The sequence below is a fragment of the Tyto alba genome, unplaced genomic scaffold, assembly GCF_018691265.1.
Source record: "Tyto alba isolate M040663 unplaced genomic scaffold, T.alba_DEE_v4.0 Super-Scaffold_19, whole genome shotgun sequence".
Lineage (NCBI taxonomy): Eukaryota > Metazoa > Chordata > Aves > Strigiformes > Tytonidae > Tyto > Tyto alba.
This window is the reverse complement of record NW_024881281.1, coordinates 173,718-189,656: the sequence shown is the minus strand read 5'-3', so window position 1 is coordinate 189,656 and position 15,939 is coordinate 173,718. Positions and strand designations below refer to the sequence as shown.

Genomic DNA, 15,939 nt, shown 5'->3' with positions numbered 1-15,939 from the left:
GAACAGTAGCTTTCCATGCTCTTTGGCTGTTTGCAGAGCCAACTAATTGCCCAGTCTGTAAAAGGCCTTAGGAAATCAAGCACCTAATAGGCCAGTGGGATGTAGCTTGTGTTTCACGGCTGAAGTTTGCAATTCACAGCTGAAAAGACACAGGATGTATCACTTCCCTTCTTGGCTGTTTATTGCTCAGCTTGATCCATTTATATATTCGGTGAAAAGAGACAAGAAAAAATACACACCCTGCACCTGGCTTGTAGATTGTGGCCGGTGTTTCTCACTTCCTAAGGGACTACCAAACAAGTCTGTTTTTCCTTTTCACTGTCTTTAACCCAAATGACTTGGCTCAAGTGGGCTTTACTGTTTACCCTTGCATAAATTGTTGTGATGACATCACAAACGTTACCTCTTTGCTCCATGGCAATGGCTGACCCTTGCGGAGGTAAGAGTCGGAGATAGAGAAAACAAATCTTGAACTCTGGAGGGAGACTATGAGAGCTGGAAAAGTGCGCAACGAGCTGAATATTTACACAGTCCAGCCTTGACAGTGGAACTGGTAACTTCTTGCACTGTGGTTGTTTACTTACGTGTTTTACCACTAGCCAGTTGGTTCTTCTGACTCGACAGCCTTCTCCCTGTCCATTGAAGCACAGTGACTGAACATCTTGCTTGAACCGTGTGGTGGACCAGCTTATATTGCTTATTACTCTCAACAGGGGTTGTACTTTAATCTATGGCAGGGTACTACCACAGATGGTTGTACCCCAGAAGGATAAGAAAAGTAATTTGCACTAGTTTTGTGCTGACAGTACTGTTCAAATGTGTACACCCCAAAGCAGTGGATACTTTTAGACAGTAGGCATCAGGCCACAAACCATTATCAATTACAAGTGATGCTAACCAAAAGTTTTCTAGAGGCTGTGGCTGCTCTATCAGCAGTTGACACCATTTAATGGTTTAGCTAGACTGAAGGCCAAAAAGTGTAAAGATGTATCTTGTGCTTCACTTGATTTGGGGTTTGTTTTATTTTTTGTTTCTTTTTTTATTTTCTTTTTATTTAGGTTAGACTCTAGTTTAGACCCAAGAGCTTGTTTGACCCTGTCGCTTGAGTACAGAGGCAAAGAAAGGATTGGGGTTTTTTTTGAATGTGAAGCAGTAAACTTTCATCCATGTGCTTGGAAGCCTGTTCTGTTGGGAGTGGCAAGAAATCTACCCACAGCTTTCTTCATCTAGGTTTGACTAAACATCCAGAAGTGAAAAACAGTCTTCTTAATGGAAGATGGCAATGAACCTGAGCAGAGCTCCTGGGCTCATCTACCTGATGTCTGTCTGAGGCATGTCTTCCATTGGTTAGATGACAGGGACAGATCTCGGGCTGCCTTGGTCTGTAAAAAATGGAGTTGGGCCATGCACTCGGGATCCCTCTGGAGAAGCAGAACGATCACATTCTATGGCCGACCATCAAGGGCACATACATTGGAGTTTCAAAGTGCACTGTGGTACCTCAAGAAATTTGGCAAGTATTTGGAACACTTTGAGATCAAATTATCAAATCCTTACAATACTGCTTTTACCCAAAAATTTCAAGTGACTATGAGAGGTCTTCTTTCACACTTGGGTAAGTGTAACAGCCGCCTAGTATCCCTGAGCATCAAGTACCTGGAGTTAGACCGCTTGATCTGGAAAAATGTGGTCAGGGCTCAGTTTATCAAGAACTTAGCTACCTTCCTGAAAAGAATGAGCAAACAGCTTAATTGTCTGAACTTAAAAGGAGCAAGAGTAACCTTGGAAGAAGGCTGTGAGCTTCTGAATTCTCTGACCTGCTTGACAAATAAAAACTTTATATCTGAAATCAATATTGAGGATTTCTTCAGTCTCCACCTTCCTGTCTATAGCAGCACCTTGTTTCACCAAACTATGTCCAAGTTCCACAGCCTGGTCATCCTGACTTTCAATTATAACTGCATCTCTGATGAACTGCTGGACATCCTGCGGGAGCAAAGTGCTCATTCCCTGTGCAGCTTGAATATCAAATGTCATATCCATGACCCTCGTGGGCAAGTGGTCTGGGGAACGTCATGGGCAAACTTGGCCAAGAAAGCCCCAAAACTGAATGTGAACTTCTTCTTTGAGAGAGTCATGAAGCATGATCACCTAGCGAGGATCCTGCTAGCGGAGATCCCAGTCAGGAGCATCAGTCTACGGAGCTGCTATTTCAGTGACCCAGACTGGACAATGAGACCTACCCTCACCAACCTACTCCCAGCCTACTGTCATGTTCTACAGGTAAGGGAAACAATAGCGACATCTTACTGCAGTATCACAAGGCTAAGTGAAGTAATCATATAGGTCTTCTGCACAACAGCAGTAATCAAAAGGAATTCCTGACTGCTTCAGTTTTATGTTCAGAGGGTAATTTTTATAAGAGCCATTCCGGTGTTCCAGCTATAGTCTAGTTCAGGTACTTCTCCTTGTCTGGTTACAATCCCCATTATGCTAGTCTTTGCTATCACGCTGATGTCAGATTGCCCTCAAAAAAACTAAACCACCCAAAATATTGGTGGTTGTAATATCAGCTGTGAGCAAAAAGAATCTTTCAGGCAGGAAAATGTCATTTTTGTAAGAAAGCTTTAGACTTACTCTGGTTAGACACCTTCATGTTTAGTAACTGATAACTTAGCCTTTCAGATTTTTCTGGGCCCCACCCTTTTTCAGGGAAATTTGCATATGAGGAAAAGAGTCTGTACACCTTGTTTGCTGACAGAGCTGTAGCCTGCATCAACCTACATTGATGGGTTTGCTCTATTTTGGCAATGCACAAATGTCTTCTAGCACATGTAAATTAACTGGTGCCCATCACCAAGGATGTGTCACCAAAGGTGTGCAACAGCTGACCAATGTGAATGAGCACCAGGTCTTTGCATGCCGAGGGAAGCACATGGCTTTATACCTGATGGTTTCTGACTGCTTGCTTTAAGTTCTGTTGCATTGCAGAGTTTCCAATAAACACCAGAGATCTGTAAAGTTTTCTAGAAATTGTCTTTGGATCTACTCTTGTATCTGGGATAATTTCCGATATGTCAAATAAGACCATGGCATGAACTGTGGGTTTAGCATCTTCTAACGGTAATAGGAGTTATGTCTCAGGATGGTATGTAATGCACAAGGGACCCTCCCATCTTAACAGGAGAGTGGAGATTACTGTAGCATATATTATTGTTGTAATACAAAACTGATTTTCTGCTAATGTCAAGGTACAAAATTGCTGACAGCCACTTCTGTTGATAAAATTGGGAAACTAACTAACTGTGTTCATTCCTTTTCAAGAAATTAACACTTGAATTAAACAATGACCATGAGCTGCTGGACGATGAGCTGCTACATCTCATCTTATCATGCAAGAGGTTGTTATTTCTGAAAGTATGGGCATTTCTAAGTGTCACCTTTATGGAGAGGCTGCTACAAAACCGTGCAGAAAGGAAATGCACTTTGACTACCATAAAGGTAAGACTTTGTGCTTCAAGTCTCCCACTCCCTTCCTCTCTCCAGTACCCAGAGAAAGGTGAGGTCCCCATGGCCATAGAAAGATCACTTAAGTGTTAACATAACTACCTTTCCTAGATTATATCAGTATAACAAACCTGAGAACCACTGACAGAAATGGAGCTTTCTAACCTCCTTAGCCATGTACAGAATACCACAGAAATTTCATAACAAGCCTCAACAATTCCACAAGTCCTTCCTAGTCTGGAGTTCCCTTTGTCACCTCTATTTCAAGCTAGGGATTCTCTGCCATCTCCCAGGCCCAGTGCTTACATTTATGTTTGAATCGAGGCAGGTGGGTTGAATCCCACTAAAACGCAAAAAGATATAAATACGTCTCCCTCTTTAGGGATGCTGTGTTGAACTGGGGCCAGGCCACAACTGTAGCTGGTGTAGACTATGCTGTCATGCTACTTTGCATGCTAGATTCTGAATTCAGTAGATCCTCCCAGATCTGTGCAGATCCCCGGGATGCATCAGTTCTGGGGGAAAAACAAACCTTGCTCTTCCTAAAGATGCTTTGGCAGATGATGTTTTCAGTCAATTTGGAGTGAAAACAGAGTAGAACCTCAAGATTTTCCTCAAAACCAATGAATTTAGCTTCGCTAGATTTTTCATTAGTCACAGAAGCTTCTTCTTGTCATGCACTTTAATGGGCTGAGACCGTTCCACGTATCTGAGACACATGATTGTCATTCATGCATACAGGTCAGGATTTACACAGCCAGACAAGACAGCAGTGAGGAGGATCGGCTGTTGTGCGATATTTACAGGAAGTTCAAATACCTGATTGACTCGGAGCTTAATTATTTTGTCATCACCTACCCAATGGTGTGAACCACAGGGAGAGAGAACACCACCCAGTGACATCTGTGATCAATGAACAAATCCTTTGGAGGAAATTAGTAAGGGATTTGAATCTTGACAGCAGTGTCTCTGAAAGGGAGATACCATTACAGCAAGAGAGAGGCAAGAGGCAATTTTACACTCCATGCATTAAAATGTTGGACTTGGGAACTGGCCTCCTATGTGTCCAGCATCATTTATTCCTGTTGGTTTGTTTTTCCTCACCAGAATGAAAGAAAGCAGTAAGCCCTTTTCCACACTTAGAGGCATCTCTGGTACAAATAAGGCCCTCCTCTTTCTTCAGCACTTTTCACTGTAGAGCTTCAAAAACCTTACCAGTGAAGCCCAACTCGTCGTTTCTATTTTACAAATAAGGAAAGTGAGACATGGGGTGAGGAAGTGATTAGCCCAAAGTCAGCCTTGGCTTGATCTTGACTCAGATGCACTATCCAGTGGATCACCAGTCTCTACCTCCTGTTAAGTTTGTGGCATGGTATAAGCCTGGTGGGCAACTAAGCACCACACAGCTGGCTCACCCACTCCTTCCCCCTCCGGGGCAGGGAGGAGCAAACAAAAAAAGGATTGAGACTAGGACAGGGAAGGATGACTCACCAATTATGGTCACAGGCAAAAGAAAGACTTGATTGGGGAAGAAAAAGAACATCAATTCAATTTAACCACCACCAACACTTCATTTACCAATCAGAGTAGGATAGTGAGAAATACAATCACATCTTAAAAACACCTTCCCTCCGCCGCTCCTCCCTTCTCAGACTCAGCTTTGCTCCCAGTTGCTCTGCCTCCTCCTCACAAGCAGTGCAGGGGGGCAGGAGATGGGGATTGCGGTCAGTTCATCACCTGTTGTTTCTGCTGCTCCTTCCTCCTCAAGGGGAGGACTCACATTCTTGCCCTGCTCCAGAGTGGGGGCCCTATCACGGGAGAAAGTCCTCCAAAAACCTTCTCCAACAAGAGTCCTTCCCAAACTGCTCTAGCATAGGTCCCTCCCACAGGCTGCACCCCTCCCAGCAACGGACTGCTCCAGTGCAGACTTCCCTCAGAGTCCCGTCCTCCTTCGGAGGCAGTCACCTGCTCTGGCGTAGGGACTTTGCAGGGCAGCATCTGCTCCACCGTGGACCTCCATCGCTGAAGGGGGACAGCCTGCCCTCTCACCACAGGCTGCAGAGGGGTCTCTGCTCCAGCACACCTCCTCCCTTCTACAACTGACCTTGGTGTTTGCACAGGTATTTCCCTCACAACTCCTCCTCATCCCAGGTTCTCCTTCTTAAATGTTATCACAAAGGCGCAGCCACTGTTACCAATTGGCTCGGCCCTGGCCAAGGCAGGTCCAACTTGGAGCCAGGGGAGCTTCTAGAAGCCTCACAGGAGCAGTGTCTGCAGCCCCCCTCCCCGCTGCACACAAACCCAACACCGTTTGATATACCACTGTGCCTAGTTCTTAACAGCAGATGTTAAGAACAAAATGTGTCATGCCTAGCCCTGAGAGTCAGCCCTCCCACTTGCCCAGCTTTCCAACATATGACTTACGAGGAGACTCCTGCTCTAGCTTCCACAGCTTCTAGACCTTTCAGTGGCAAGAAATATAATGTGTTGCACACAGGATAAATAATATGAAGAAGGGACACTTCTTCTTATTCTGGAATTTTATTGCCAAGTGGGAGATTTCATCAGGCATTCTAGAGCACAGATGGCTGTGAAACAGATAGGGGTAAGTAATTACCTTGCACAACTAGAACCAGGACAGCATTGAGCCAAAACAGTACATCTGGAGGTTTGTCAATCAAATTTCAGTGGGAGCTGGTTCTTTGGAGGACACACACTCTCCCAGTGTGGTGGTTTCAGAAGCTGTTAATGTAAACAGACTCTCTCATTTGCATGCAGAGCACTTCATCAATATACAATGTATTCTCCTTGACTTGGATCTCCTCCTCCAAGGAAAGCTGTCTACGGCTCAGACCTTTCAGCTCTGTCTCAGCCTGTGCCAGTGTGTCCTTTAATCTAACATGGAAAATATAAAGACATTAGTTTTTCATATGGTATAAGAATTTTGAGTGAAAAAAAAGATGGAAGGGGATTCACAGAGCCAATATCCATGCAGCTTCCCTTAAAGTGCCCTGCCCTTAAAGGAAAAGCAATTACCCACCTTTTAGGGAGAATAGCCAGGACGCAGTGTAACTTTGACTCATTAAATTGACCCAGTAATCTATATCACAGATTTTCCCCTCTTTCATCATTTCCACTTACCTTTGAATATTTTTTGTAATCTCTTGAACTTCATTCATCAGCCCGTACTGCACTGTGTCGCAACACAATTCCACATTGGGACGATGGTTTCTTGCTTCCAGGCGGGTTTGAGCCACTTTAACGGGTCCTTCTTTATCAGCAATTGCTTTCTGTAAAGCTGCAATGTTCTTCTCCTGTGCGGCAGTCTCATCTAGCACCTTAACAAAGCCAGCGGAAGGAACTGCTGCACACCATCTCTTACAGTGGGTGAAATCATCAACATCTTTTATAGTTACCGTAATAATCACAGAAACAGCCATTATGTTAAGATGTCATTTCATCAAAGGATATTTTACAAAGATCAGCCAGGATTCTGATTCCTTCATTGGAAAGCAGGTGATACTCTTCTGAGTGAAACTGGAGATTTATGCTCACCAATTATTTTTTAATATTAACATTCAGTTTTCATGTATCAAATTTCAAGCACATTGACCATTATTTTATAAGTTATTAGGCCTCCTATATCACAATCATGAAAATTCTACAGGAGCCCCATGTAACTAAAAATCACAAGGGAAATCCTGACTTTACTGATGTCTACAGCAACGCTTACACCGAGTGATTGATTCCAGAAATTCACCTCTGTAGTAGTGCACACAGAGCTGAGAAAACAACATCTACGATGACGACTTTGGGGTGGGGGAGTGTGTGGTGGGGTAGCAAAATGCGGCAGGGGTTGCCAATATTGCAAAGGTAAAAATTCTTAAAGCAAAGTAGCTCAAGCCACTGGATTGAGAAAACTAGTAAATAACCCAAGCCCATTGTTTCTACTTTTTTGCTGACTGTCCCCTATCACTTACCATTGCAAGGAGTGTCTCTAGCTTGCGCTTGGCATCCTTGACTTCCTTCACCCTATTTCTGAATGCAACATTCACCATCTCACATTGCTTGTGCATGTCATTTGCTGTCTGTGAAAGGATGCCATCAATCAGTGCCCTCAGTGCCAAAGAATTGTTTCTCTGCTTCTCAGCCTTTTCAACATTTATGTTTGAGAAATCTATCCAGTCTTCAGGGCTAACAAAACTGAAAGATTCAAAATAAAAGGTCATCAATTGGCAGCATCAGGCCCTCCGTGACTTCATAAATCTGTAATTACTCCACAAAACTGAGAACAAAGCAGTATTATTAGCTGCATGTCGCTGTGAGTGCTAGTTGTGCTGAAAATTCTATAGATAGAAGATACAGACCCTCTCTGTCACAAACATTTCAGAACAAAGTAGACAAGGGTAGGATGGAAGTTTGCTAAAATCACAGAGGAACTTTGTTATAACTTTCCTTTCCCTGACAAAGGCTTAAGTTGTAGTGGGGGAAACACAGATAATAACCAACATTTCTTGGAACACCTTTCTTTAATTAGGCTGTTATTGCTAATATAATTCAGCTGTTACTATTAATAGCAGGTAACTATTCACACAAAACGTTCATTTATTGTCTTACACAGTTCACCACCTACAAGATGGTCACTTATAGTACCTGGTTGGAGCAATATTTGGGAAGCCAATCCCCAACCGTATTCCGAGAATTAGAGGGTCGTACTTGTGCACCAGTGGCTTGCAGGCAGGTGTTTGGAAAGTTCCTCAGAGGGTTCCTTGTTTCATAGGGTGGATATATAAAGCTGTAATTGTAATTTGCATATAGCAGCCAACACCATCTGGGGAGTGGTCTGAGTTACGCAACCTGTTGTGGATGCATGCTAACATACTAGCAGCAAGAGCTGTCAGTCTCGGTGTTCCAAGTTTGTCAGTTCTCACAGAGCCAATATTGTCCTTGAGACTGTCTCACGCAGCCTGCTTTCCCAGTATGTGTCCTGTTTTCAGCCAGTTTTTCTGTGGTAGTTATTTCTCCATCTAAACCATTCACACTAACTAACCCACACAGCAGGGGCACATAATGACTGCGTCAGAAACTGACCCCACACCTCATGTGTCCCAGTCCAGCGCTCTCCCCACTAGGACACTCTGGGAGAGGAGGGGGAGTTAGATTTAAACCCAGAATTGTTTAAATCTATTTTTAAATCTATTCTGGGTCTAAACAACGTGTGACATTTTTCCTTAGGTAACTGTGAGCCCCAAAAACTTTTACTAAACTGCAGTTTACTGGGAACATCATTACTGTGGCTTATTTCACAGACATATTACATGGATACTAAAGTGATAAAAGTATAAAAAACAAGCTACAACAGACAGATGATGGACAGATATAGTCCATTTTATATAAAATAACATTAATCTTGCTATTACTGTAACAGTTCCTACTAGCTGTATAATTATCATATGTTCACTGAACTAAATAACCACTTACTTTCCTTCTATTTTCACTGCATTATCAGTGTATCTGATATCTGGAGTGTTGTTTGTCAGGCTAGCACAATAATCATCAATCATCAAAGCTGTGAACTTGTCCTTCAAATCCATTTCCAGTTTGTATTTTGCTGAACGGTTTAGTCTAGGAGGAGAAACAACCAGACTCTAAGCCAAAGTGTAGGCACTCACAGGTGTCCCTAACATGCATGCATTAGGGAATACAAATGCTGTTATGGAATTCTTCATGTATGAACTGTTAGTTGCAAAGTCTCAAAATCTAGAGCATGAAGCTGCCTCCGTATAAACTGATAGCACAGTTCCCATTGGAATTAAAGGCACAGGACTGGATCATGCTAAGACCAGGGATCATGTGCAAGTACTTTTGAGTTCTAACAAACAGAACTCACCATTACTGATCAAATGGTATGAATTAGGACTAAACTCCTGTAACTGCTTAGCACTGAAGGTAACTTTGGACCTGTGCTCAGCCTGGCCTTACAACTTCTCAGGATTATGTCTGTCCTGCTTCCCAGCTAATCAGCGTTCATTTGTGCTCTTTGCCTCTGCACCTGATTTGCTCATTGGTTTGTTCCAATGTACGTCCAAGCAAAGCAATAACCCCCTGGAGGACTTCTACTTCCTTCACCAGTTCCTGTTCCACTTCATCATGCACCAAGTCAATCCCAGTTCGCCTCTGCCTAAACAAAAAGAGGAAAAGCCATCAGCCACATTGGTCAAATGCCTGCAGCTAACGAGGATGATTAAATCCAGCTTTCCAAACTGAAGGCTTTTCCTTGTCACACAGGAAGTTTTTCCTTTATGGACTTGGTTCCCCAGTGTTACAACACCTAAATCAGGCTGTGTCTCCAGTGCATAGAGAGGCAGGCCCTCAGTTTGCAGCCTTTTTAATTATATTTTAAAGGTTCATTACCTAGATTTTTCTTCTGCCCCTGAATGCTTTTACTCTTAATCATCTCACCTGTTCAGGAGACACTTTTGGGCAATGAGGAGTGGTTCTTTGCAGCTGTCCAAAGATTTCTCCAGCCTAGTCTTGAAAGTCAACAGTACCTCTGTCTCATGAACAATCTGTTCAAGTTTGTTATCTAATTCTTGCTTCCAGAATTGTATTTCTTCCCGTCTCTGTTCTGCAGAATTAAAATTGCAAACAGGTATTAATACAAGCCCATCTTATATGCCAGAGCATTGTGGCTCAGCTCTCAGATATGGCTAAAAATAGGCTTCTTCCATAGCGGAGTGCATGTAGTGCTGTAGGCTGATGTGTGGAGACAGTTTTGCAACCCTGTGTCAGGAAGTTTGGTTGGAGTAACTTTGTGTGTTTTGGACAAGTAATTTGTTTGTTATAAAACAAAGAATCTGCCTCAAAGTATTTTTTAAAATATTTTGAATTTTCCCATGAGATCATAGAGCATGGCATTGGCATATATTCCTATTTACTATCAACTAATTTTATAAATCCATCTTAAACATATAGCTCAAATAACACATCTTGATACATGCAGAACACATGGGATTACCTATTTTCTTGCTGACATCACTTTGGGTTTTCCGAGTTGTCTTTTCTATTTCATCCAGCAGCCTCTGACTCTCAGCTATCGCGCGCTCGGACCTGGATTTCTGAGACTCTGTACTGGCACACTGCATCTTGTTTGCAATGTCCCATTCTGAGAGATGAAACTTGGGTGGAGCTTGCAACAGTCTGGCCATTGTTTTTTGGAAAGTTTCTGGATATAACACAGGACAGGAAGGACAGGTCTGTGAGGAAGGACAGAATTACTAAATGGACAATCACAGAAAACTGAGAAAAAGTGAACAAATATAAAAGATAAATAGTCTCCCACAGGTTGGAGAACTAACACATTTTAAGAATACAGCTCAAGAGGCAGATGAACTCCAGGTTGTAAAAAAGACATGCGATGGTCATTAGGGGGGAAAAAAAAAAAAAAACAGAAGAGAAAACGGGACCTGAAATGCTGAAGGAGGAAATACAGCAGGTAAATGAGGAAATGGAAAAGCCTAGGAAGGGCTAAAGCAGAAGAAAGAAGAAAGAACAAAATATACTGGGGACATTGGTTTAATGTAGAGTGAAACCAATGCCCAAAATACATGCAAAGTTGCAGCACTTTATCAATTTTCCTATTCTTCCACTATGCTCATCCAGTGTTCCTGAGACAAGTCCTCATCCCAAATACACACAGCTGCTCCTCAGAAACACACAGCTTTGCCCACACTCCAGAGCACGGGTACCCTTAAAAGCAATTGCCCTTCTCCCTCACACACCTCTTGGCTGACACCGCTCCTAGCCTGGACTGCTCCCAAGGTCAAACCCTGGCTGAGCGCCACCTCTTCAGTTCCCCTTCACTGGGCGGGGAGGAGTTTGCTCCCAACTATCTTCCAGCCTCGATCTCGACAGCAGAAGCACAGTTTCTTTTTAAGAATGTGGGACTAAATATTCCAGGAGGTGGCTCCTAAGAGCACGGAATGTAAACAAACTGGCTGCTATGGGAACAGCAACACTGCCTCTAGCAACCTCCTGCTCTTATACCAGGTGGAAGAAGCACAGCACAGGCAAGCCAGTGGTGCTTCCCTTCTCCCGTTCGCAGTTAAGATCTGGCTGGAAATAGAAACGTATTCTTTGTACACTAACTGAGATAGTTCCCACAGCTTTGGACAGTAATTTTTGATCGATTTATTGCAGAAATGCATAAAGATGTACCCAGCTATCTAAACTGTCAGTCATAAAATATCCTTAGCAGTATGCTCCATCTTTGTGGCAACTATATTCTTTCCTGGGACAAAATAGATTGGGAGCCAGACAAAAGAAATTAAAGTGACAAAATAGCACTACATCAGATGGTACAATTATGTGGCCTCTGTATAGCCCTGATGTAGTTTAGAGCAGAGCAGGGTTTCTCTGAGTTCCCAGCAAGGTTCAAGGAGATTGCAAAGTGATAAAAAAGCAAGTAGCGTTGGTCAAAAGAAGTTGAGCTGGTTCAAGACAGAAAAGTGGAAGCAACTGCACATGTTGGCTGCAAATACAGTGCAGTGACAGCTAGAAAGCTGCTCATGATCTTTAATTTCAAAACGTTGCTAAATTCTCTCAATGATCATTAAAACTGGTAACTACAGTGCCTCTCATGCCAGCTCCTGTGTAAACATAAATCTGCATGTACTCTGGAGGAGCAAAAAGAGGGGTTTCTGCTGAAGAAACACTGTCTTACAGAAAAATGCAGGTATTTCACAGCCAGAGAAAAATATAGGCTTCAGAAGACAGGTCTGACATTAGAATTGAAGCCATTAGCCTGAGAGGAGAATGAGCTAGAGATTCAAGAAGCAGCAGAGAATGGGGTGCAAGGCAAGTAAGGAAAAAATATATGCTAACTGATGCATGAGAGTGGAAAGCTGTGGTCGCTGACACTCAGCATGCCCCTGATTCACGAGGCAAAGCAAAACTATGGCTAGGCTGAACACTGATCAGAACCAATTACACAGACCACTACTGAGGCAAACCTGTAAATCAATTTATATGGTACTGCACACATGAAGTCTGCAACTATCCGTACATAAAATCAGTGCTTCTGTGGGCTGTCCCTTGATTTGTACATTGTCACTCCTTGGCCACTTGGTCTAGATACACCTTTTTCCAGCCCCTCGTCCTTTAATGAATGTTTTTTTAACATATTCTTAACATAACATGCTAAAATGAGTTAGTTGAAAGCAGTAAATTTTGTCACATGAACAGCTGGAGCAGGAACTGGAACCATTTCCGTAACAACTGAAAGATTTCCAGTGACTTAAGTAGATCTGAACTCAAAGCTAGTTTCAACAGAAGTTTACTCTGGCCAGTGTGAGTCACAGAACATGTATCATCACGCTGCATATTAGTTGTCTTCCACAAAATTTTATTATCTCTACTCTTAGTAACATTCGAAGGCTTTTAGAAATATGAGCAAATTAAAGAGAGATGACGAAATGATTAAAAAGAAACTGAAATGCTGAGATATCTGAATGGCGGTTAAGAACAATTAACATCTTATGTTTCTGAAAACGTGCTCAGTCACTTTGAAAGCTGAGGAATCCCCGACGGTCCTCCAAGACATTATTGTGAGATTCATGGCACTTCATGCAGTCTTGTTCTGAAAACCCAGTATCTGGCACTGTCCTGACCCAACCTGAGAGCAACACCATCATAAAGTAATTGATTTGTAGTTACCAACCCTAAATCTGTTCTTCATCGTTAGCTTACCATACGAGATTCTTTCCTTTTAAACTGTTAATATGAAATTTACAACTGATACTTCACTACGAATTATATGGCATAATAAAGTTTTATTTTTACCTCAGATGGTTTTCAGCAGTTAAATCATTGTAGATTTCCTGAGGATGACAACCCTGCGCTGTTCAAGTAAAGGATGTAAAATCAGCGCGGCCATCAGGACAAGTTAGAAAGGAATGAAAGTGAAAAGGCGTAATTCCTGAAAACCTCAAGCAATTTAGAAGGGGAAAAAAATGACCCCGAGGCAGACCGGGGCCCACCTCCGCGCCTCGCGCCGGCCCGGCCCGCCGCCTCCCGCGAGTCGCACAACGCCCGCAAAGCGCGCCCCCGCGCGCGCCCCCCCCCCCCCTTCCTCCACCCCCCGGCTGCCCGCAACCAACCGCCGGTCTCCGCGGCCGCGCCCCGCGCGCGGGCGGCTGCAGGGCCGCGCGCCCCCATCGGCGGGTGAGGAAGGGTGTGAGGCCCCGCGGTGTCCCGTGCAGGTGGCACCGCTGGGCCTGCTGAGCGCTGCAGCGACGCTCCCACACTACATGTAAGAACACAGTTACCGCTGGATGAGAACACAAATCTTCCTCGGTATAGAAGTACTGGTACACTAACACCAACCTGTGTGCTGCTGAAACGCTGCTCCCACACCACATCCCGCACTAATGCCTTTATAAGGAGTTTTACAAAGGAGCAGTTCCTCACCTTGATGAATTGTATCTGGACATGGAAACTGGGTTCATTATGAAGAAGTGGCCAAAGTCCTGACAGTCTGGAAAAATACCTTACGTTTTTGGTGTAGCAGTCTAAATAACCAGCGTTGATGAGACTGGAACGAAACTACGTATGTTGCCATGTTCCTTACTGGATGCATGAAAAGTACCATAGATAGTCTCATTCTTCAGAGGTCTAAACTGTCATCTGAACTGCTGTGACAATGCATCAAAGTAGGAGAATTCTTTAGGCTTGAGCTGATACTGCAGCATCATTAACTGCTTCTTTCAATGTTGCTGAAATTGCAAAGCAGACTAACATAACAGGTCTGAATTCTGGTGTTCCACTAGCATCCAGAATAACGTCCTATGAAGAGAGAGCTGGCATTGTTCAGCCTGGAGAAGAGAAGGCTCTGGGGAGACCTTATTGCGGCCTTTCAATATTTAAAGGGGGCTTATTAGAAAGATGGGGACAACCTTTTTGGTAAGGCCTATAGTGATAGGACAAGGGGTGATGGTTTTAAACTAAAAGAGGGTAGATTTAGACCAGATATAAGGAAGAAATTTTTTACAATGAGGGTGGTGAAACACTGGAACAGGTTATTCAGAGAGGTGGTAGATGACCCATCCCTGGAAACATTCAAGGTCAGGTTGGACTGGACTCTGAGCAACCTGGTCTAGTGGAAGGTGCTCCTGCCTGTGGCAGGGGGAGTTGGACTAGATGACCTTTAAAGGTCCCTTCCAACACAAACTCTCTGATTCTACGCTAACTCCACTGAGGCTTTAACTAGACTATTTTAACATAGGCAAAAGTAGCTTTTAAATGCACCTTACATAAAGCAATGCCAACTTTTATTTTGGATACTTTAAAACTATCTCTGTAAACCAGGCAAGGTTTAAATTAATGATGCAGGTTGAACCATGTGGGCTAGTTTTATACCTAATTACATGTATCAAAGAGTATGCACTAGTGTGAGCATACGCTTAGATTAAACACTTGATTGGAAATGTCAGACAAAGGGAGAAGTGATGAAAGGCATTTATCCAGTTATTGTACTTTCAAGGAAGAGGACTTCCCTGCTGTGGGAAGGTATATGCAAACATAATTTTAAGAAGTAGGTGATGTCTCTGCTGAGATTATTTTGAAAATCTTGCACAGAACAAATTGATCTAGCCTTTAAAAGCAGATCAAGTTGCCAATAAACCACTCTAGATATTACTGAATTGTAGATATAGCTCAGAAACATTAGAAAATCCAGGAAACAGTCCATCTGTGCAAAACATATACTATGCCGACTTCATATATTGCTCTCTTTATCACTCATGCTAAATACATTTACTGTCATGTATGCACACAATCTGCATTTTTTAAAAACTAATTTTAAAATCCAGCAGGGGGCATATATTACATACTTCAATTTCAATTTAATCATACAATCTAATAGTCAAGGTTATTAATGCAGATTGGACTACTACTCTTAATGCACAAAGCGGTAGTTTTTTCTAAAATTATGTCATAGCACCAACTCCCTCATCATCTTACATGTGAGCCACCAGCAGTTAAAATCAGCTTATAGTCTTCCACTCCCCTGCAGTCAGTTGGTATCTTCCTTACTACCACCTCTCTGAAGTGGGAAGATTTTAGAGAACCTGCACAAATAGCTTCTGAGTAGTTGTGAAAAAAAGCTAAATTATAGAAAGGATGTAAATGCCCCCTGGCGAATTGGCAATAACTTTACTGTTCCAAACTTCCTTTATACCATTATTTGCTACTAGGCCTAAATTGGCCAAGCACTTACCTGTGTCTTTAGCACTTTCATCACATGGGAAAATCATCTATGATCCAGGACTGTGTGATGTACAATGCTGGTATTGCCCCTCTTGTTGTAGCTACGATGGAACTTGGCTTTGCTAGTCAATAAAATATTCTGCTGTAAGAATGTAAATATGTATATTG

At 42.9% G+C, this 15,939-nt stretch overlaps 2 protein-coding genes across 3 annotated transcripts; one reads left to right on the top strand and one right to left on the bottom strand.

Annotated features, from left to right (window-relative positions):
- Positions 1 to 1,269: 1,269 nt before the first annotated feature.
- FBXO39 (F-box protein 39) lies at positions 1,270 to 4,377 on the top strand. Its single transcript, XM_009971392.2, has 3 exons — positions 1,270 to 2,283; positions 3,325 to 3,501; positions 4,249 to 4,377. Exons 1-3 carry the CDS (start codon positions 1,270 to 1,272, stop codon positions 4,375 to 4,377), a joined length of 1,320 nt encoding a protein of 439 aa, XP_009969694.2.
- Positions 4,378 to 6,032: 1,655 nt separating this feature from the next.
- TEKT1 (tektin 1) lies at positions 6,033 to 13,563 on the bottom strand. 2 transcript variants are annotated; one of them, XM_009971393.3, is made up of 8 exons: positions 13,348 to 13,563; positions 10,526 to 10,732; positions 9,970 to 10,135; positions 9,560 to 9,688; positions 8,989 to 9,132; positions 7,488 to 7,710; positions 6,649 to 6,845; positions 6,033 to 6,402 (listed from the first exon to the last, which is right to left on the bottom strand). In XM_009971393.3, exons 2-8 carry the CDS (start codon positions 10,713 to 10,715, stop codon positions 6,243 to 6,245), a joined length of 1,209 nt encoding a protein of 402 aa, XP_009969695.1. In that variant the 5' UTR covers positions 10,716 to 10,732; positions 13,348 to 13,563; the 3' UTR covers positions 6,033 to 6,242. The 2 variants fall into 2 exon arrangements, with proteins under 2 accessions (XP_009969695.1, XP_032844380.1); XM_032988489.2 differs by lacking the exon at positions 8,989 to 9,132.
- Positions 13,564 to 15,939: the final 2,376 nt, after the last annotated feature.